This window comes from Podarcis gaigeae (assembly GCF_964106915.1).
Source record: "Podarcis gaigeae genome assembly, chromosome: 3".
Lineage (NCBI taxonomy): Eukaryota > Metazoa > Chordata > Lepidosauria > Squamata > Lacertidae > Podarcis > Podarcis gaigeae.
This window is the reverse complement of record NC_139680.1, coordinates 104256433-104279584: the sequence shown is the minus strand read 5'-3', so window position 1 is coordinate 104279584 and position 23152 is coordinate 104256433. Positions and strand designations below refer to the sequence as shown.

General features: G+C 45.2%; 1 protein-coding gene and 1 long non-coding RNA gene across 4 annotated transcripts in view; both read left to right on the top strand.

The window, feature by feature from the left end:
* The first annotated feature begins 7657 nt into the window (after nucleotides 1–7657).
* Nucleotides 7658–23152, top strand: part of PPP2R5D (protein phosphatase 2 regulatory subunit B'delta) — a 58869-nt gene continuing 43374 nt past the window's right edge. For 2 of the 3 annotated variants that reach the window (XM_083733438.1, XM_083733436.1), the window contains exons 1-2: nucleotides 7658–7805; nucleotides 11904–12026. In XM_083733438.1, the coding sequence (XP_083589564.1) occupies nucleotides 7779–7805; nucleotides 11904–12026 (150 nt within the window). In that variant the 5' untranslated portion in view covers nucleotides 7658–7778. The remainder of the gene's footprint in view (nucleotides 7806–11903; nucleotides 12027–23152) is intronic. The other variant, XM_083733437.1, reaches the window with a different exon arrangement.
* Nucleotides 17249–17753, top strand: LOC310842251. The gene is made up of 2 exons (XR_014563042.1): nucleotides 17249–17356; nucleotides 17613–17753. It is a non-coding gene; the product is annotated as an uncharacterized lncRNA (long non-coding RNA).

The following is a 23152-nucleotide window of genomic DNA, read 5'->3' as shown; positions in this document are numbered from 1 at the left end:
AACGACTAAACAACAACAACAAATTTACAGTGGGGAGCAGCACTTGGCATCTTCTTTCCAGAGTTTTATTTTTAACTTATAAATATTGTTATATATGCTTAACTTGATCGTCTTTTAAATGATAATGGACTAAACTTACCTTAGTCCGGTATGCCACACACTCCACAACACCTCCTTCTTCAAATGTTTTTCCTGCAATAACACTGTAAGAGTTTCCTGCAGTTATTTAAAGAGCTGAGCTGGGGATAGGCAAACTAACACAAACTCCTAGCAATAGTTGAATCAAACCTGAATTCTTGTGAAATGCTGCTGTGAATGGCAGAGAATACCGGTGAATTGTTTATGGAATCAGAACTGAATGCTTTTATTGTGTTTTGCAATGCGACCTGATCCTGTACATAATTTCTCAGTGGTAAGCCCCATATTTCAATGAGACATACAAGCATGTAAGTTACCATAGGACTGGAACCATAAAAGCTAATAATTGCCCTCTGTGCTCATTATTGCCCATCATTAAGATCTAAAACCAGGTGCTGAATGTAACTAAAGCCTCATGTACTTGTATATCCAGGACTAAAAAGGAAAATATATGTGCAATTTGAATCTGGCCAAAGAGAGCTCCAGGGGAGCTGCTGTTTCTTCTGTGGACTGAAGCTGCTTTAGAATTAGTAGAGCCCATCTGTGTCCCTACTTGCTGCCCACCTGATCAATCTAGGCAATTGTAAATAAATATATAGGGTGGGTTTTTTAAAAAACAACAACCACAGGTTTCCTGTACTCCCTTTCCCAACAATAGAAATTATTCTGTAAGGTTGTCCTGGAACTTTTTAGTCCTTGAGACAGTGGGAAGTATGAATAATTATGACAAAACCATTGTGTTGTGTAACTAAGCCTCGCCTCAAACTGCAAAAATCTGGGTTGAATCACCATCTCTCTGCTTAACCTGCCTCAGAGGGTTGCTTTAAGGATAAAATGAGAGAAGTGTATGCTGCCTTAAGGTCCTCAAAGGATGTGCAGGGAACAAATCAATTGCTACCTCCCCTGCTTCAGATTTTCCCGTGTTCAAGCACTTCCTTCTTTCTTCCTACCATAACATGTACATTGTTTTGCTTTCCCAATTGCATTCCTTGCTCTGTGCTGGGAGGGGGATGGAATCAGCAACCTTCCAGATACTGTTGAAATTCATATTTCATCATTGCAAGTTAACATGGCCAATGGACAGGGATGATGGGAGTTGTAGTCCAACAGCATCTGGAGGGCCAGAGGTTCCTCATCCCAGCCCCTGGCAAACTGAACAAAAGGTTGACACCATTTCTGATTAGAATGCCCGAGGCTAAAGCTGAGGCTCTATCCAAGGAAATAACGCCATTCAGGTGCAAGTATTTTTGGAAGGGCTGTGAACAGCAGCCAAAGCCATTTACGCTCAGTTAAGGTATTCTGTGGCCTGCTGAGCTGTCTACATTGCTCTGTGTATCCATTCCCTTCAGTGCTCCATTTATTATTGCTCAGTAGTCATGTCAAGTCTTGGCAAGAAGCAACATTTGCCATTTTGCTTCCCAAACATAATTATTTTAAATTGGAAGGGGAAGGAAAGCTAGAATACGTAGTGATGCCAAACTGAAGGAAATAAAGGAGGTGGAAATCTTCACGAAACAAAGCAGGACAAAAATAAAAGAGCAGATGTCTAACGGTCTGCCAGTGGGGGTTGGGCAAATATTGTGAAACTGGAAACTATCCAAAATGTCTAATTGAGGTCATTATGGAACCTACCACACAGCAGTCCTTATTTCCATGGTAAGATTTTAGGTTGGCTTTTCTTCAGTATTGTCCAAAGTTCGTGTTGTTTTCCATTTGTACTGGTTTAAATACTTAAAAGGGGGGAAGAGAGAGAAAGAAAACAACAGCCCCAACTTGGAGCAAATTTCCAATAGAACTGGGCTGACAAAGTGAAGCACAGACTGATTATCTATGCTTATAAGGCTGTTACTCCTGTAGCTCAAAATAAACCTATGGTGTATTATGAGTAAAGAGTAGGCCCTTTCTTATTTTATAAGAAGAGCCCTGCTGGGTCCAGCATCCTCTTCTCATCCAAGCAGGACCCAAGCACAAAAGCACTCTCCGCTCCTGCAGTTTCCAGCAACTGGTATTCAGAAGCATTGCTGCATCTTAACTGTGGAGATAAAGCACAACCATAATTAACAGTAGACATTGATAGTCTTCTCCGCCATGAAGATCTCCAATCTTTATTTTTTTAAATCACCCAAGTTGGCGGCTGTCACTGCTTTACTCATAATAATAATAATAATAATAATAATAATAATAATATTTATTATTTATACCCCGCCCATCTGGCTAAGTTTCCCCAGCCACTCTGGGTGGCTTCCAATCAAGTGTTTAAAACAATACAGCATTAAATATTAAAAACTTCCCTATATAGGGCTGCCTTCAGATGTCTTTTAAAGTTAAAGTTTTAACTCTGTGATCCATGAAGAATAATTTATTTGTCCTGAATTTTCCCACATTCAGCTTCATTGGATGTCCATAGGTCCTAGTGTTATAAGAGAGAGAGAGAAGCTTTTCTTTGTCTACTTTTTCCATGCCGTGCAAAATTGTATAAACTTCTGTCATGTCACCTCTTACTTTAAACCAAAAAAAAAAAAAACAGTTCCAAATGCTACAACCTTTCCTCATAGACAAATTGCTCCACTTCCTGGTCATTTTGGTTGCCCTTTTCTGAAACGTGTTATTATTTTGTTCAATCTGATATGATTTAATTACAGTTTTTTAAAGTTTTATGTTGGTGTAACGAGGAAAGTATTTTCCGCTTTGAGATCCTAACCCTATACCACAGGACATTTAGAGGGGGAAATCTGAAAATAATGGTTTGGGCATTGGTGGCTGGAGAGAGGGGGAAGATACTATTCACTGTGTGTTGTATTGTTCCCTATGTAATCCTCTTGGGATAGGTTTTTGAAAGAGATTCTTGTTTCTTTATTGGACAGTAGGAAATGATGACACAGTAGGTATGTATTGTAACCCACCCCTTTTACCAGGTTGCCCCAGCCACTCTGGGTGACTTCCAACAAAATATGAAAGGGCACAACAAAATTAAAAGCTTCTCAAAACAGGGCTGCCTTCAGATGTCTGCAAAAAGTCATATAATTGCTTTATCTCTTTGACATCTGATGGGAGGGCATTCCACAGGGTAGGTGCAACTGCTGAGAAGGCCCTCTGCCTAGTTCTCTGTAACTTCAGTTCTCACAGTGAGGGAACCGCCAGAAGGCCACTGAGCTGGACCTCAGTGTCCGGGCTAAACAATGGGGGTGGGGTAGCTCCTTCAGGTACAGTTGATTGATATACATACAGTAACATATGTAACGTTTCTTAACCAATCAGATTAGACTAAAAGGTAGCTTACAAAATGGGGTAAAATGTGCTGGGGACCACCTGTACTTGTTTCTCTCAAGTTGATTATGCCCATATTTTTCTGTTGACCGCGGGCTTTTAGCAATTGATATACATACAGTAACATATGTAACATTTCTTAACCAATCAGATTAGACTAAAAGGTAGCTTACAAAATGGGGTAAAATGTGCTGGGGACCACCTGTACTTGTCTCTCTCAAGTTGATTATGCCCATTTTTTTTGTTGACCGCGGGCTTTTAGCAAATAAACGTGACTACTTTATGACACAGACACCATCCTGGGATGACACATCAGGTTGAATCCCCCTATCGAAAACCTCATTTAAATATCTACTAGAACCAAAGGGTGGGATTCCCTTAAAGAGCCTCATCAATGGAAGCCATGCAGAAGGACTTCCACTTGCATAATAGGGCTTTTCCTCTTCTCTTCCCCCTGCATCCCCCAAAATGGGCTCTAGGGGTGTTGGGAGAATCAGAGAAGCCTTAGCACTGGGAGCCAGTGTGGTGTAGTGGTTAAGAGCGGTAGTCTCGTAATCTGGTGAACCGGGTTCACGTCTCCGCTCCTCCACATGCAGCTGCTGGGTGACCTTGGGCCAGTCACACTTCTTTGAAGTCTCTCAGCCTCACTCACCTTACAGAGTGTTTGTTGTGGGGGAGGAAGGAAAAGGAGAATGTTAGCTGCTTTGAGACTCCTTAGAGTAGTGATAAAATGGTATATTAAATCCAAACTTTTCTTCTTCAGCAGCAGCAGAGGAAGGCTCGGAACCAAGGGAGTGGTTGTGGGGCACTAAGACAGGTCAGAGGATGACGGGTAGGGCAGAATGTTTGGATGCTGAACAAGCAACAGACTTGAGTGAGAGAGAGGAAGAAGAGGCAGAAAGCACTGCAGGTGTAGGACAGGCAGCTGTGGGGAGTGAGGTGGGGGAGGTGGGGACTGAGGTTGCAACAGATTAATAATAATAAATAATGATGATGATGATGTTATTATTTATACCCTGCCCTTCTGGTTGGGTTTCCCCAACCACGCACAGGAGCCTGCTGGTCCTACTGTACTCAAGCTTCCCTCCTCCTTTGTCTCCAAGGGCATGAAGAGTTCAGAGAACAGAGAGCACCTCCCCAATGGAGTTCATGACTGCTGGGAAAAGAACCAGACAGGAGGTACAGATTGTCAATTCTGGCAACTGCTTTACCATGGCCAGTCTTGCCCATAGGTTTCTGTTTGTATTCTGTTTCCTTGAATAGATAAGCAACTTATTCTGATGGACCCTAGTCTCACATGCATGTCCATATTCCCTGAAACAACGCAAAATGCAGTTTACAAGACCTTCAATCCTTTTTATTATTATTAAGGGCTGTGTGCTTAGAGATTGTGATACATTTGTCATACCTTATTGTCAATTGGTGGCAAAGGCCTGGAATCTGGCAGTAGGAGAAAAACTGGCTGAATGCAACAGACAGCTGAGGGGAATGAAATAAAAAGGGCCTCTTTGATGGTACATGGTACCCATTTATAACCTATGTGGTCTAACGAAGTGGTCTAAACCTTCCACCTGATTCTCAGAAATCTATCTGGCTTGATACAATTCCAAGGCACCATTGGTCTTTGGGTTAGAGAACAAAAAAACTAAAGCAAAAAATGAGAAACACATTTTCTTTATTGAACGTCCTGATAATGATCTCCTGATCTCTTCATTTTAGTTGTGATATAAGAGTTTGCTGATGATCACCCAGTGTTTATTTTGTATCCTTACTGCAGTATGATTGTTGATGTTTGTTTTATATTGCTCTACTTGTTTATGTATCTCTTGCAAAAATAATTAAAACATTTAGGGTTTTTTTTGTTTAAAAACACCTTATCGAGAACTGTCATTTTGTTTGGTTGAAATCTGGCTAGCAGATTGGTATGAAGTACAATAAAAACTTTATGTCCTCCCTCCATTCAGTTTGAGAGCTTAGGAACTAAACCAGCAGTTCTTAAACCACTTTCCTACACAGATAATTCAAAACTGCTGGGGGGTCTCAGCTGACCACTTACCAAACTTTCCCCCCTCTTCAGCACTAACATTATTGTCAAAACTATCACTATATTGTGAAAATCACAGCCCCAGGCTGGGGCATTGAGAATGTACCTTTAATGGGCAGATTTCATGGGGGAAATTAGTACTGTTATAAAAATCACAGATCCTAAACCAGGGCTTTGGTAAATCTAGCCTGTGTCAAAATGGCCTAAATTTCCACTATCAGGAACAAATAAATCAAGTGCCGATACCCTAAACTCTTCCAAAATATTTCTGTGGACCACCTGAATGGATCTTGTGCTCCATGGGATAGTTGCTTTGCAGGGTCAGACCTACATCCAGTTTTAAGCATATTTATAGAAATGTAAATGCCATATTTTCTTCCTGGTAAGTATGCTGAAGAGTCCTGGTTTGAGGCCCATCTAAAGGCATTTTGACAGGACCCATTCAAGCGTCCCTGTGAAGCTCTTAAGTTGGGTATGATGAAGCTACCGGTAATTGCTACTTAGGTTGCTTCTAGGAAACTCATTTTACTCTATTTTTACAGGGAAGGAGGAATAAGTTTATTCACTTTCTCCATCATTTTATAAAACTCTACCATGTTCCTCCTTGGATAATATTTTTTTCCTAAAATAAAAGCTCCAGCCCCATAAGCCTTTTTTTGTAGCAAGGCTGTGCCAACTCTCTACAAGTTTTTAAGCAGTCCTCACTTGAAGACACACTTGTTCATTGCTGCTTTTATGGAATGCTTTTAACTGAGCTGCTAAAATAGTGGTGCTGTTTTCTTCTGACTATATTATGTTTTATTATTGTACTGGGCAACTTGCTGCAGTTTGTACATACTATTTTAAGGTTACTGGGAGTTTTAAAGTTTGTTATGTTGTTGCTGCATATTTCAAAATATTTTCCTGAAAAATGGTTCAAATTTTTTTAGATGCATTTTTTTTTTTTTGCCCTGTCCTAGATATTGATCAGACAATACAGTGCAAGTCTTTCTGTCTCCCCTCAGAAGTAAGTCACATTGTTTTCAGTGGGACTTACTCCCGGGTTAAGCGCCAATTTGATTTCAGCCTTGCTTTGTTGGGGCACCCACGTTTGCATTCATATCTGGATCCACTGGAAATGTCTTTAACTGCATTAGGATAGTGGATTATGGATCTTAAGTATTCTTGATTGTTACAGTTTATATTCTCTTTTCTCCGAGGAGCTGAGAGCTCAATACTGTACCCAACTCACTTCTAGTCCGTTGCGTTTAGGATTTCAGCCTTTTTGTTTTCACTTTCATTCTTTCCTGAAAAAGTTGTGCACAAACCAGCCAAACCTAAGCTAACTTAAGCCCCATCAGTTTCAACAGGAATGTTAAGCAGCGCTTAAATTCTCTCATGTGGTTCTACTGAAATTTTAAATAGGTCCTGAATTATTGTTCCGGTCCTCTCTCAATTTTATTTTCTCTGACCGATTGTGGATCTTGATTAGGAGCTGGGCTGTATAAACCCCATTTTCCTAGAAGAGTCTTCAGTTGTTGTTGTTGTTGTTGTTAAATCTGTTTTACGGTTCCTCCTATTGTTTATTTTTTTAAAAAAATTGCCGCTTCATATAAAAGCAGAACCTCGTACTTGAAGGAGCAGCGACCGAAACATTATTAATGGCTGGCACTTTTTAAGTGTGTGTGTGCATGTGCAAAGAATTATAACTGCAATGCAGTTGCCATTCTTTGGGAGCAGCTTCATTCACGGCAACCTTTCACTTCGCGGGGCTGCCTTCTCCATCGGCGTTTCTCCTTGACAATGACACAGAAAAGAGACACACACAGAGAAAGAAAGAGGCCTGCACGCTGCACTACCCCCGTTGGTCCCTTATTTCACAAAAGGGCGCCCAGTCGCGGCACCCACACCCCTTCCAACTTATTCGAAGCAGCCATGGTGACCTATATCCATAATCCGACAGCCCCTCCACCCCGAGCAGCCGGCGGCAGAGAAGCCCCCTCGCCCCCCTTCTCCTCCCCCTCTTCCAATCCCACCCGCTTTCCCCACAACCGCGGCGGCGCCTTTTTGCAAAACCGGCAGCGGCCTCCTCCCGCCCTCCCCAGCTGCCCTTCAAACCGGCCCTCCAATGGCAAAAATCGGCGCGGCCGCCGGCGGCCAATGAAGCGCAGGCAGCGAGGCGGTTGCCAGGCAGGTTGGGCCGAGCGGGTCCAATCGGGGGCTCACCCAACCCAGCGCAGAGGAGGGAGGGAGGAGGCGGCGGCGGCGAGGAGAAACCGAGGGAGGGCGACGAGAGGAGGCCGGGCCGGCGGCGGCGGGAGAGGCCGAGCGAGCGCTTTCGAGGTCCGGGATGCCCTACAAGCTGAAGAAAGAGAAGGTGAGCGAGCGGGGGGCGGCGGCGCCCCGGGGCCGGCCCACCCCCCCATCTCTCTCTGGCGCCACCCCGCCCCAGGGCCGGGGCGGTGGGGTGGGCGGGAGCGCCCGGGCGCCAAAGCCTTTCCCGGGGCCTGGCGGCATCCGAGCTCGGGGCCTCCGCCGGGAGTGGAGCCGCCCCGCGCGCCGAGGGGGCCGAGGACGCAGGCAGGAAGCAGCGGCACTTGCAGCAGCCCGGGGCTTCGACGCAGGATCCGTGTGCCTGTGCAACACACACACACATCCAGGACGAGCAAATCAGTGCACACACACCTGCAGGTCTAGGTTTGCAACACACATACACGTATGTATATCCTATGTAGGAAAGGGCGCACTGGCCAGACAATGCACCACATATTTGTTATTACCCCTGAGCACGGGCCTCTTGGGTTAAGCAAGGGCGCGCGCACACACACATCTTTATATCAATATTTGATTCACATATATTATATATAGGTAAGGTACTGACCGGGCAACGCACAGCATACTGTATTTGTTACTACACTCTCAGCATACACAAACACACAATGTATCTTTATTTCTGTATCTACATCTAATGCATATATATATTTAGGGTGGGGGGGGGGGACGACGCACGGGCCAGACAATGCACAGCACATTTGTTATTATCCGCGGGTGAAGCATACACACAAATACATACGTCTTTCTATCTGTCTTTTAAATCTAATTGCTGGAAAAGACGCCCTGGTCAGACAATGCACAGCCCGTTTGTTGTTAACTGCCTCTGAGCACGGGCCCCCTGAGTTAGGCGCGCACACGCGCAGGCAAGACAAGCACCCACACGGGGGAGAAAATGTCCGCACTCGTGCAGGAGCCTTGTACCTGGGGAGAGGCGGGCTGAGGAGGGTGGCGGCGGCGGCGTAACACAAGGGTGCTGACGGGCAAGAGGCCGTTGCATCCTGGACGGGGTGGAAGGGGAAATGCATAGGCCGAGAGTAAGGCGAGGGGGGGGGAGGAGAAGAGGCGATCGCAGCATGGTGCATAGGCAAGCGCCGTTGCATGGAACGGGGGGGGGGTTGGGTTGGGTTGGGTTGAGTGCTTGCTTGCTTGCGGAGAAAGAGGGAATCTAGTAGTGACGGTCTCCGTGGCAGTTCCGGAGGCGGGGGGGGGGGGAACCCAACACGGATCTTGGCCTGGGCGTCCTAGAATGCAGTGTGCGCGCACCGATAGCGGAGGATGCGCTGCGCTTCTTTGTATGCTTCCTTCGCGTCCATCGCTTCCGGTTCGGGGGCTCCCTGTGCAGGCGTGTGCGCGATGCGCGCGTGTGTGTGTTGGTGTTGCATTCGGAGGTCAGACAAGCACAATAGGCCTCACACTTGTCTTGCCATGCAGCAGGGGGAGGCCTAAGGACAGATTGCTCCTTTTAAATCGGACCCTTGCGTTTCAAGCACAAAGTTATGGAAAAGAGTACACAGTCATTGTTGCCTTTCGCAGTGCATCGCAACCACACCTAAGTGGCACTGGGGCAAATGCAGATTTAGGCAAGCGGCAGGAGTGGAAGTGGGGCAAATTCAAGGCACTGCCGATACGATATTTAGGAAGGATGTGTGTGCATGTGCATGTAAAGAGGAAGAATCTTGAAAAAAAGGTTTGATTGTGTTATTTTGTGCAGGGCACAGAGTTCAGGTGTGCGCTGTGTGCAAATGCAGAGGAGGCTGTATAGGTAGTGTAAGCACCTGGTGGGGCTCTGGGTGCTATGTGGGAGTGCACAGAGAATCCTGTGCAGACATTGGCCAGGCATTTGTGCATAACTTTTAAGGGGATAGAAGACAGAACTCCTGTGAACTGCTGTACACTGCAGAAGTATGCAGAACACAAACAAACCTGCAGAGTCTAGGATTCGGAGCAGAGTCTGAAAGACTTAGCACCCCAGAAGTAATGTGCAAATTCATGTAACATGCAATGTAGGCGTGGTGCCTCTGTGCGACATACGACATGTGGCACAAATGTGTGGATCAGTTGCAGAGAGGAAGTATGCAAAGTGGGGTATGTTGGCATGCTGAGCTAAAGGTTCATGAGTGCAACATTCCTGCTAGTGGAAGTGGACATGCATTGCATAGGGAAGGCTGCATGTTCAATTTCCAGAAGCTTTAGTAGGGCCAAGAAAGACTTCTATCTAAACCCTGGAAAACAGCTGCCAGGCTTTAGATGGCTTTGAACTTAGAACAAGACCTGTTCCTGTGTACTAATGTTCACCTTTATGAAGCAGGAACATGTAAATAATAAAAATGTTCTTATACCCCACCAGTGTTCAAAACTCCCATTGTCCTAGGCTCATTTTTTGACAGGGAATTTCATTAGCACGAGCCTTTTCTGAGCTCTGGGTGCAGCACTGTGGCTAAAATTTCTTATTAAAACTGCAGAGTGGAAGGAAAGGAGGACCTTTTTTCTGTCTCCCCACTTCCAGCTACTCTCCGAAGACTGGAGAAGAGACCCTCTTAAGAATATTAGGGGGGTGGGCAGGGGAAGGACTGGAAAAAATGAACATAATGTTTTAGCTGCAGTTCATTCATTTTCAGCTTTGTATTCTTGTTATTAAAAAAGTGTGCCTAGACATTACGCTGTTATGTCCATAACCTAGATTTAAGGTGCCATTTAGCTCCTAGCTTCATATCTTAGTTTCTAACACTGTACCCCACCCATCTAACTGGGTTACCCCGGCCCCTCTGGGCGGCTTTCAGGAAAATATGGGGGGGACGACCTCACATCAAGCATTAAAAGCTTCTTGAAACGGCTGCCTTCAGATGTCTATGAAAAGTCATGTAGTTGTTTATCTGTTTGACATCTGACTGGAGGGCGTTCCACAAGGCGGAACCAAGAAGGCCCTCTGCCTGGTTCCTTGTAACATCACTTCTTGCAATGAGGGAAGTGCTAGAATGCCCTTGGAGCTGGACTTCAGTGTCCAACCTGAATGATGGGGGTAGAGACACTCTTTTAGGTATACAGGGCTGAAGCTGTTAGGGCTTTAAAGGTCAATACCAGCAGTTTGAATTGGTTATCAAACACATGCATTTCACAGCAAAAAACAAAAGTGGTCCTGCAGCATGGATACTGTTTGTTATTATTTCTATCCCACCTTTCCTTAAACAAGCCCGTTCTGCTCCCCATTTTATCCTCAAAGCAACCCTGCACCATAGACTAGTCTGAGAGTAAATGGCTGGCTCAAAGTCACCCAGCAAGCTTCATGGCTGAGTGAGAATTTGAACCCTGGCTTAGTCCTTGTCCAGTACTCTTAACCACTATGCTGCACAGGCTCACTAAAGCATCATTTTCCGCAGCAGCCCATCACATATGCCTTGGCGCAGGTCAAATTCCCTTGCGAAATATGTTTTAATATAACTTGTAAATGTATTTTCCTTACCTGTGATGAAGATCGTTTAGATTCTAGCCTGTACACAGTTGCCTGAGAGAGCACCCCATTGAATTCTACCTTGGTCAGTACGGCTTCTGTCTGTGTTAGGGTGGAAAAAATAGGCCGAATACAGATTTTGTTGACTGTCCACACACCAGTTGAATGGAGCTCCCTCCCCGCAGCTTGAGAACCTCTTTTCAGTTTGTCCTCCAGTCATTGTTCTCCGCCTGCATTGCAAACTGCTTTCTAAATAGCAGTTTCCTAGCATTTGCTTGCTGTTGGCAGATAAGCCCTTTCCCATGGAGGATGGCAGGAGCAGAGACTCGGCTGCTCTGGCTAAGGCAGAGAGAGCAACAGGTTGCAAAACAGGCAGCTGCCCCCCACCAGTGGGTGGGACTTCAATAGAGTCAGGTGCCCTTTTTAAAGGGAAGAGAATTGATCGTTCTAGCAGAAGCACTTGGATGATGATCAGTGTGTTTCCGTACACAGACCTTTCTCTTGCGCCAGGAAGTTTTTGTCTCTTGGGCACCGACATGGAGAGCATGGTATAGGAGCCTATTTATGGGATGGTGTCCTCTTTTTCTGTCGGGGTTTCATGACGCTTGCCTTGCAGGATCCATGAACTTTGTTAAGCTGTTGGTAAAACAGTGCATCTGAATGTGCTTTTTTCCTGTTCCTTTTCCTCCTTAGGAGCCTCCAAAGTCTACTAAAAGCACTACGAAAGCCAGTAGCAGCAGCGGCAGCAGCAGTGGTGGTAGTGGTGGCGGCAGCAGTGGCAGTGGCAAAGATGGAGGCACGGAGAATTCAGAAGAGGTAGGATGCTGAAGTCATCTTTTGCATGATGTATGTTGCAGTCTGGTTGGCTTAGAGGAGCCTTCCCCGACACGGGGACCACCAGATATTTGGGGCTGCAACTTCCATCAGTGTTCCTATCAGCTCCTGTGCTGATGGGTTATTGTGAGATCAGAGAGGGAGAAGGGGATTGGTAAAGGAAGAATGGAAACCACCAGTAGAAATAAAAGCTCTACGCAAACTGAAAAAGCATGTGAGAGGTTGCAATATGTGGTGGTTTAGCATGTAGCATAATAATTAAATGTCTGAACTATAAAATTCAAATCTACCGTTGGTGTTGGAACTCCTGAAATTACTTCCATTCAAGCCACACGGCCTCAGCAGATTCCATTTCCTCATCTGAAACATGGTGATTATAATAATGATATACTGTACCTTATGTGGTTGTTTTACGGATTGCAACAAAATCATATACATAAAACAGTTCGGACAATTTTAAATTTTGTATAAGTGTTGAATATAATCCATCTATCAGGTTTTGGTAATTTGTGATTATTTCCTGAGCTCTTTTACCTACCCTCTTATTTAATTATAAAATATGGTCGTTTTAGATGAAAAATAGGCAGAAACTATTTTATGGGTTTTTTTTTTTTAATTAAGAGGGATAAAGGGTGAGAACTAAACCTTGTGGGAAAGGAACCGAACAGAAGACTAATCAAGTGTGTGTATCTAGGGTAGATGGAGATTACCAAAATACCATTTTGGTGCACAGAATTAATGGCAGAGAAATTCAAGTGAAGGGTGCCATTCATGGAACTGACTGTGGTAGAAAAGCGTACAGGTTGCGGACTTGTTTTCAAAATCTAAAAGGAGATTTTGCATTTTTCTCTCTCCTTGAAATTCAAATAAGTGGCAGTATTGTAAATAGGAAAAAAGGAGAAAGGTTAGAACAAAAATATCTGTTTCTCTATTTAGACTGAAACATCTTTTGGGGCTGCAGGTGTTTTTGAACTACACCTCCCATCATCCCTGATATTGGCCATGCTGGTTGGGGCTGATGGGAGTTGTAGTCCAAAACATCCAGAGGACACCAGGTTGGTGAAGTTTGGGTTAAAGGGACAGCAGTGCTGCAGGATTTGAAGTACAAGGGTTCTTCTTCCCATGGTACAATGTGTGTATTGTCAAAGATGAGGATGCCTGTGTGGTAGTGAAGTTCTCTTAGAGTTAATCCTTCGTTGAGGCTTCTTGATGAGGTTCTGGTAGATAAGGTTCCCCCTCCTTGGGCTCTGCTTCCATTTAGCACCGACACCTCAGCCTTAGAAAACATGAGGTGGTCTTATTTTGGAATAAGAAACAAAGGTCCATTTAATGGTCACTTGAAGATAGGGCTGGAAAAATTCCAGCTGCTTTGTTGCTTGGGTTCTTAAACTCTTGATGCTGTCATCTAGGAATTGGAAAGGTCTGCAGGATCTGATAATAGCTTTTAAAAATGGAGGCCTAGGACTTGAAATTATTTTTCATCAGCTGTGAGTTTGGAAGAAGTTCTTTGTGTCTGAAGTCGAGAGTGCTCCAAAGATATATCCTTCAATCAATAGCTTTAAATAATTTGGGGCAACTCTGGAATAATAAAATTCTAGTACTGTACTAAAATATGTAAACACAATTGGGAATTCCACCTCATGTATATTTGCTCATTGTGTCCCAAGTAGGAAGAGGAACACCATCCACTATGTTGGTCAGCAGATATCTTGGGGGTTTCCCACAACATGACCCAGGGAGGAGTCAGGCTAGCATTTCCTGAGTCAATGGAAGATTCCCGTTTTCCTACTTGAATGTGTTGGTGGTAGACCTCTCCTTCCCATTTTGAATCTCAGGAGTCCTAAACATTAGCTTTTCAAGGTTAGATCCCTTTGATAATATTATTGATCACACCCGGGTTGTTGGTGGTGGGAGAAACTGTGGCTCTCCAGAAATAGTTGGACTTATAGCTCCCGTCATCTGTGACCTTGGCCATTCTGGTTAGGAGTTGGGAGTCTACAAGTGCCCTTTCTTTGGATTAAACCAAACAATGTATTGTGGAAAGCTTTCCATCTCCTAATGGCAGTGAGGACAGGGTTATTGCTTTCCCCAAAGGTAGCTGGTTGCTCTCAGATGTAGTGGAAGATGCTGTCCCATAATTTTAGAAGACATCTGAAGGCAGCCCTGTTTAGGGAAGTTTTTAATGTCTGATGTTTTATTGTATTTTTAATATTTTGTTAGAAGCCACCCAGAATGGCTGGGGAAACCCAGCCAGATGGGTGGGGTATTATTATTAATAATAATAATTAGTGTTGAAGTAAGATTCAACTTGGGGTGGGCAGATGGGGTTATTGGTTTGTTCCTGTTCTTCTTGTTGTTATGCATTTTGTGTTTTTTATCTTGTGTTTTTATGTTGAGATGAAGGGTGGTGTACAAATTTAATCATCATCATCATCTCTGGTTGCAGAAACAGACTTCTTTTATTGGCTTGAGGTAGATTAGGGTGAAGAAAGGGACTGAGTAAGCACCGGGAAATGCGTCTCTTCTTGTATTGTTGTCTTGAAGACTTACTGCAAGTCCTAACATTCAGGGACAAGAGCCCCTTTCATCCAGTGTAGGAATACTTACTCACAGATATGTATATTCGTGGGCATCAAGGCCATATTCACAGCATACATTCGAACTTCTGTGATACCACTTTGAACAGTCACGGCTGTCTACCAAGAATTATGGGAACTGCAGTTTGTTAAGGGTGCTGAGAGTGGTTGTGAGAGCCCTATTCTATTTCAGGAGCTACAATTCCCAGAGTGGTTTAGCAGTTAATACCTCTCCACAGGGAACTCTTGAGAATTGTAGCCTTATGAGGGAATAGGGGCCTCCTAATAACTGTCAACACCCTAAACCAGGCTTCCTCACCCTCGGCCCTCCAGATGTTTTGAGACTACAATTCCCATCATCCCTGACCACTGGTCCTGCTAGCTAGGGCTCATGGAAGTTGTAGGCCAAAAACATCTGGAGGGCCGAGGTTGAGGAAGCCTGCCCTAAACAAACTACAGCTCCCACAGTTTTTGGGTGGAAGCCATGGCGGTCTAAAGTGGTATCAAAGTTCTTTAAATGTATGGTGTGAATGTGGCCGAAGAGAGAGGGAATAAAATGACAAAGTGAGGTCAGGCTGCTGAAAATATTTTAGGCTATCATACGGACCCCACTTAATCTGGGAGTAAGCCCCATTGAATTCATTGAGATTTACTTCTGAGTATGAATGGTTAGGATTGCAGCAATAGTCTTTTTAAATGCCACCAGGCACTCTCGTCATATTTTTTTGTTGCACCAGAATACAGCTACCCTTGTGGCATTGATTAAAAGTTGCTAATGACGTTGGCTTGAGTTCTTTCAAACTATATAATGTTTTGTTGCTCTAGCATGGCTATTACTATTCAATGAAACAACAGCTCTAGTTTTCACACAGCCTGCTAAAAAAACAATGCTGATGCAGTTTCTGAAAGCATAGTTGTGAGTGTGTGACACCTAAGAATGTGCTAAGCAATTGTGAGCATCCTGGAAGCAAGTGTAAAACTAACTTGAGGCTTTCCGTTAATTTCGGCTGAGAAGCTGTTGCTATGCACCAGCAGTTGGCATGAAAGAATTGGGGGTGTCAGCTTTTACCCTCTCGAGTAGGGCTGGAAAAAAATATTCCAGATTTCCTAGGTTGCCCTAACTTAACTGTTTAGGAGCCTAGCACTAAAGCTCATGGCAAAGTCATGTGGGTCAGGAATCCCTATTTTTCCGTACTTGGGATTTATCCCATTCTTCCTCCATATTGGGGAAGGCATGGAAGAAAACCTGCAAAGTGTTCAGCAGCTTGCATCCATTAGCAAGATGTTCTTTGGGCTGAAAATAATTAGAATAGCAAATGGGCCAGAGACGCTCAGAAGCTGTCCTCTATTCCTGCTGTGTTGGAGCTGGGCAGCAGTCACACCCTAGCAAAGAATGATCTTTAGTTCCTTCTAATGGGTGTGCATCTACATAGAGGTGAACCCGGCAGTTACCAGAGCAATCAGATGCTAAAATATAATGTCTGTGTACAGGCTTTTAATGTGCAGAGATCTGGACACAAACCAAGAACTCCGTTGTCTCGCTCCCATAGAGGGCAGGGCACATTTTCAGTCTGCATTGCCTTCTTGATGGAATTCTGGTCGCAGAGCAGAGCGGAAACAGCAGCCCTCTGAAACTATTGACCTAATCAAAGCCCGCTTAAAATAGAGAAAAGGGCCTGTGCCCTACATGCAATTCAAAGCCAGCCTTGTAGGTGTAAATCTGCAAGTCCTTTCAATGGCAGCTGTTGCACCAATGCGTAACCAAACTCATGCAATGCACATTTAATAATGAGTTGGTTCTTTATCGGATGCCTTCTGATGCACAACCAGCATCCTGGTATGGTTCGTTTGCCAGAATCTCTCTGAGGTCTGGACTGGTGTTGCTACTGAACAATCCCGCCCTGCACCATTCCTGATGTGCATTAAGATGTTCCTTGCAATTCCTCTCCTATGTCAGATCTGCCGCTGCCAAAGGTACAACACTAGTCGTACAAATGGAAGCCACACCCATTATCTCCTGCAAGTACAGACTTATTGCTTACATAGGCTGACGGGGCATGTCTTCCTTAGGCAAAACTGATTGCAGGTTTCCACCTCTCTCCTCCAAAATAATTTGTCTTTCAGTTACTCCCCATGCAAAGGATAAATTTAGGTATTTGAGGTGTGAAAATCATCATGTGTACAAGCTGATACGTTCTCTCATTGAAACTAATTATTGCAGCAGCGGCCTTTAGCTTGTAGTTGCTTCCAGTGTGCAGGGCAGGAGCGTGTTTACTCTTTGCTCAAACAAGTCAAATTAAAATTCTGCATCAATAAAAGTTCAGTTCTGCATCAACAAAAGTTCAGTTCTGCAATGCCAGGGCAAAAATGAGCACACTTTCCCCATTTCCGTGTTACTTAATTTATCCTGGTTTTTCTCGTTAGGAAGTGGGGATGGACAAAAAAGAAGGCACTGGACTCCTGTTTTTCTCCTCCCACCTAGCCAACCAAGCTTAGGAAGTCTTTGTTTATCAATTCTCTGGCTGCTGAGATTTCAGGAGGCATTAACAACACACTTTCAAGCATGCCTTTCCAGCCATAAGAACAGGAAGCTTGTCCGCTCCTTTTATGAATACTGAGTTTTTGTGGGAGCAGAATAAGCAGTACCATGTTAATCCTGAATCCAGTACCATGTTCTGTGTTTCTGATGCATTGCATCAAACCCACTGCCCTTCTTGGAGCTTTACTTGAGAGCCAGTGTGGTGTAGTGGTTAAAAGCAGTGGACTCGTAATCTGGTGAACCGGGTTCGCTTCCCTGCGCCTCCACATGCAGCTGCTGGGTGATCTTGGGCCAGTCACACTTCTTTGAAGTCTCTCAGCCCCACTCACCTCACAGAGTGTTGGTTGTGGGGGAGGAAGGGAAAGGAGAATGTTAGCCGCTTTGAGACTCCTTCGGGTAGTGATAAAGCGGGGTATCAAATCCAAACTCCTCTTCTTCTTTACTTTAGCAGAGGAAGTTCTCCTCACTTGCAAGCTCAACATCATAGCAAGCTCTGTTAGAACAAATGTACTGTGGATGGACCATAGCTCTGCGGGTAGACCTCATGCTTTGAGTGCAAAAGGCCTTGGGTTCAATCCCTAGGATCCCCAGCTTTTTTTAAAAAAAGGCTCATGTAGCAGGTGATGTGCGAAGGATATTTGCCTGACATCTTGGAGAGCTCCTCGCAGCTAGACACCAATGTGATTTGGGGAAGTTTCCTATCCTCCAGCTCTGCAGGGCAGAGAACTGGCAGCCCCAATATAGATGCCGGAAGGAACAATGAGAAATGAGCTGCTCCAGTTTGCAAAGAGAGAAGCAGAGGTGGTGATAGAGAAACCCATAAAGTTCTTTTTCCAACAACACTAATAAAATTATCTCTCTGTATGGCAATGAATTTCAAACACTTGGGGGGCAGGCCCCAGTGTCAAGTGCTGCTCAGAAGTCTACATAAGAAGAGCCCTGCTGGCCAGGTCAGTGGCCTATCTAGGCATGCAATCCTCGGAGTGACCAGTCAGATGCCTGTGGAAATCCCACATACAGGATATAAGTGCAACAGTGCTCTCCCTTCCAGCAGCTGGTATACGGGGACATGCTGTCTCTAGCCACCAATAGCCTTAAAGGTAAAGGGTAAAGGGACCCCTGACCATTAGGTCCAGTCGTGACCGACTATAGGGTTGCGACGCTCATCTCGCTTTATTGGCCAAGGGAGCTGGTGTACAGCTTCGGGGTCATGTGGCCAGCATGACTAAGCCGCTTCTGGCGAACCAGAGCAGTGCACGGAAACACCGTTTACCTTCCCGCCGGAACGGTACCTATTTATCTACTTGCACTTTGATGTGCTTTCGAACTGCTAGGTTGGCAGGAGCAGGGACTGAGCAACGGGAGCTCACCCCGTCACGGGGATTCGAACCGGCGACCATCTGATCAACAAGTCCTAGGCTCTGTGGTTTAACCCACAGCGCCACCCGCGTCCATCTAATAGCCTTACCCTCCGTCAATTTGCCTAGTCCTCTTAAAGTCGCCCATGCAGCAGCGGGTGCCTTGCAGTGTGGCCCTGATCCTTGAGGACATGAAACCCGCCCCTTAGTCTGAAGCACAGTTGTTGCCCAGAGCATACGGAGGGGTAATTGCATTGCAGCTGCTTGTTCTAACGGCTTCAGAAAGAGCATGAGCAGGTTGAAGGAACAGTGAGCAGACTTAAGAGTCGTTCCTGGAAATGACAAAACAAAGGGAATCAAGGCTGCTTAGGATGTTCCCTCGATGCTAAGTCAGACCGTTGGTCCATCTAGCTGACCGGCAGCATCTTTCTGGGAATCTCTCACAGCCCTTACCTGGAGATGCTGGGGATTAAACCTGGAGCCTTGCTCATCCAGAGCAGATGCTCATTGGCTGAGCTACAGCCCAGAGGTGCCCGTTGCTGAACCGCATTGCTCTAAATGCTTGGATGCTCCCTGCCTTTCAGTAAAACGAAACAGAGCAGCTCCTGTGCTTTTGAGATGCTAGCAGGTCAGGGAGATGGATTCTAGCCTAGACATGCTATGTTGCCCAGATCCTTTGTTGGTTTCCTTTTAGTGGCTTTTGAGGGGATCAGCACTAGGAAAGCTCTCTATTCATTTTCAGGGCAAGCACAACTGAAGAGAACCTCACATAGTGGAAACAAGAACACACACACACAAACACACACGCATTTTAAAAGCAGGTCTAAAAAAGAACGGTGGATGAAGACCCAAGGGAGGGGTGTGAGAGAGAACATTGAAAGAGCAAACATCAACATGGCAAAGGCAATTTCAAGACCCAAGTCTTGCAATGCTGGGACCTCAGAAATGAGAGATTTTGTTTAGATGTAAAGTGTGAAAAGGGACTGAGCCTTAAGCATGGCAGGCCCTGTCCTGTGGAACTCACTGCCTGTAGAGGTTTGGCAGGAACCACCCTTCCATCCAGATTTCTTTTGTTTAGACAGGCCTTCGCAACATGAATTCTCTTTTTTTAGCCAATCAGTACTTATTGATGTTTTTATGCTGATTTTATTTTCATGCGTTGTACTATTGTCTTGATTTTTTATGTATATAAAAAAATGTGGATTATAAATATGTAGGTAAATTAAAAGAGAGAGAGAGCGCACTCTTTGCCAGAAGAACAAAGAGATACTCAACTTTACTGAATGGTCAAGCCTTGTAGTTGTCCACAGTGCAGTTTTTACAAGTGTGCTAGTTTTTATATGGAAGCAGGAATCATTCAGGTATTGGATCGCTTCTGCAATCTAAGATGTCAAAGCAAAAGATGCAATGCATGTGGCATCTGATTTTGTACCTTGGCTTTCTGTTAAAAAGCTGAGGTTCCTCCATCCCACTAGCCAGGAGTAGGAATGGTCACAGCAGTTCCTTCCCACATAAAGAAGAGTGAAGGATTCTGCAAACCTGTTCACTTACAAGGCCCTGACAAAAAGGGCAGGAGATCCTAAGGTTCTGCTGCTATCTATTATCCTGCAGCTCTACTATAGCTACTTTTCATAGAATCATAGAGTTCGAAGGGAACCCAAAGGCCATCTAGCCCAACCCCCTGCAATGCAGGGATACCTTCGCCAACACCAACCGCCTCCTTCCGACAACTTACCTTGGGATGCTAAATTGTAACGTGAGAAAGAAATCCTAAAAAGAGATATTTCAAACTCTCTTTGGGATTCAAGTGTTTATTGCTTTGTCATTTTCAGAGTTGGAACAGAAGGCCGAAACTGGATGTGATGCTAAATTCGGCACTCGCTGCTCCCTCTTTATTTTAAAAAAGCAGCCGCTTGGCAGAGATAGGAATTTTCATCAGAACAACAGTGCGTGGGAAGAGGTTAAACCTTTCTTCTTGGCTGCCTTCTCCCCCTTCGGCTGCTATTAACTGCAAGAGGGAAGCTCCCATTCATGGAGGATAGGGCTTCTCGATGGCTGCTAGCCCCCATGACCAGGTTCTGCCCCCACTTTTGGAAGGCAATGTTTCTCTGTCAGTTGTGGGAATTGCAAGTGGGGAGAGTGTGTTGCTGTGCCTGGTTGGCCTCTGTGAGAGAACAGGTCGTTGGACCACCTGGGCCAGGCATCCCCAACCTGCGGCCCTCCAGATGTTTTGGCCTCCAACTCCCATGATCCCTAGCTAACAGGACCAGTGGTCGGGGATGATGGGAATTGTAGTCCAAAAAAGAATCTGGAGGGCTGAAGGTTGGGGATGCCTGAGCCGGGCCATTGGTCTTTTCCGGTGGGGAGTCTTCTTCCGTTCCACTGGTGCCAAAAAACCCCACGTTTCCTTCCATGCTGATGATAGCAGCCATGGGAGGCGATTTTTATGGGCAATTTCGGCACGGAAGGAAAGGGTTAACCATACGCTCTGGTCCTGATGCAAACCATCCCTCCTTGTTGCCTGCTATTAGCGGCTTTAAAAAATAAAATAAAATGCAGCAGCAAGCATCACATATAGTTTAAGTCCGGAGAGAGAGAGAGAGACTCTCTTTTATTTCTTCTTGTCCTCAAAAATTGGGCGGGACAGTGTGCTTGTTTTTTAAGCCAGCAAACCCTGTGCAAGCACGTTTCTGATGAAAGCACAGCAATTCAGTTGCAGGAACTTCCAATAATGCTGCTTGTTGCCTTTTAAATCTTCTGATCTCCTCTGGGCAAAACAATAAGAGGCTGTTTCTGCTTATTCTGCTGTCGCCAGGTGCTTCTAAACCAGAAATCTTCCAGGGGGCTCATATTAGTCACTATATTTTGTGGAGGTTTTGTTGAGGTTCGTATTCTTTTTTTTAAAAAAAAAACACTCCCAACTGACAGGCTGATACAACCCCTCTCTCTCTCTCTTTTTAATATATTCTATTCAAGATTCTGGGGAAGGATGAGCTGAGAAGTGGCACAGGGCCTCTTCAGACTTATAATGAACTGGCTGTGGTGAGATCCTGTTAATATTCAGCAGGCAGCGGGGGTGGGGTGGGGACTGGCAAGGCGCCCCATGGCCCTTGTAAGAGAAGTGGGGGGCGAGGGCTGGGCAGCAGAAATAGGGTCATCTATTTCCAAATGTCTTTTGGAAAGCATTGTTTTGTCCAGTTTGCTTCCCACAGTACTTTCCCCCCCCTCCCCGGTCCAGGGAATGCCTCCCCCGTTTCCTATAGCTGCCATCCACAGCCTTTCTCTCTCCCCTCCCCACATCTCGTAGACCTTAAAAATGCTTTTCCTCCTCCCGCGTTGAGGGTAAAGAGGGGCTACACAAACCTGTAAGGAGAGCTTCCTGTTCTTTGAGCCTTTTTTTAAAATGCCTTTTTTGAAACGTTTTGAATTAACCTGCTAAGGGTTGGATCTGGGAGGCGAGAAACGAACTTGGAGTGGATCCAGGGGGAAGTTCTGCCAGCCTTGCTAACTTAGCCTGTGTTGGCAAAATGAGGGCAGCATTTAGGAATGGGGTTCTGCTTCACTTTGAGTTATGTTTTTCCTCTCTCTCTTTCTCTCTCTCTGTCTCTCCTGTTTCTAGGTGTCCTGCAGAATCCTCCCCTCCCTTTGATATATTTGTTTATACCAGCTCCAGTTTAATCTCCTCCTGCTTTCACATTTGCCAGGGCTCTGGAGAGAGAGTGCTCTCTCTCTCTCTCTCTCTCTCTCTCTCTCTCTCTCTGCGCACGCGCGCGCGTACACACACACAGCCATTCCTCATCTAGTTTCGTGTAGCCTTTTAAAAATTAAAATCTCGCTGAGTACAAAGGCAATTGCATCATTGCTTGCACAAAATAATAAAGTGTGCAGCTATAGCCGTATAAAATTCATTCATTCAATTCGTAGTGCTCCCTTCTTCCCAAAGGGTGCATTTTGCCACAATACTTTACATTCCAGAGCACAGTGCATCAACATCGTTCCAGAAATGGTTTGGTTGTGCGGTGCAAGCTCTCCAAAAGTGTGTTAACCTGATCATGGTCAAGATTGACCAGTATCTTTGAGCCTATCTGTTTCTTGCAGCACTTGATCAGCGCGGGCCTTGTCCTCAGCAAACAACTCAGATCCATTGGATCACCGCTGCGTTGATGTCTGGACGATGGACTCTCCCTCCCCTCCAGCTCCTCCTTCCCAGCCTCATTGTTAACGTCTCCATTCATTATTATGCTGCAAATCTATACTTTGCTCACTTCTTAAATCCTCTTCCCAATGTTACTCTGCCTTGGGCATTGGAACCTCAGGAGGAAGGTGATTTCAAAGCTGGGGGGAAGCTCTCTGTTGAAATCCTGCACTGTGACTAGCTTACCAATCCTTTTGTTGCTTTCCTCTCAGTGGCTTTGGGGCGGATCAGCATGGAGTGACTCCTAATTAGCTCTTTGGGAGAGTGAACCCAAGGAGAGTTCGGCTCAAGGAGATAAAAGCAGGTTTCAAAAAGAACAGCAGATGAAGGCCCCAAAGGTGGGGTGGGAAGGAGACCGGTGAAAAGGAAGATCTTAACACAGCAAAGGACTTTGCATTTCAGGCTTTCTGTGGGTGAGGTTGCGGTAAGATGCAAAGAAC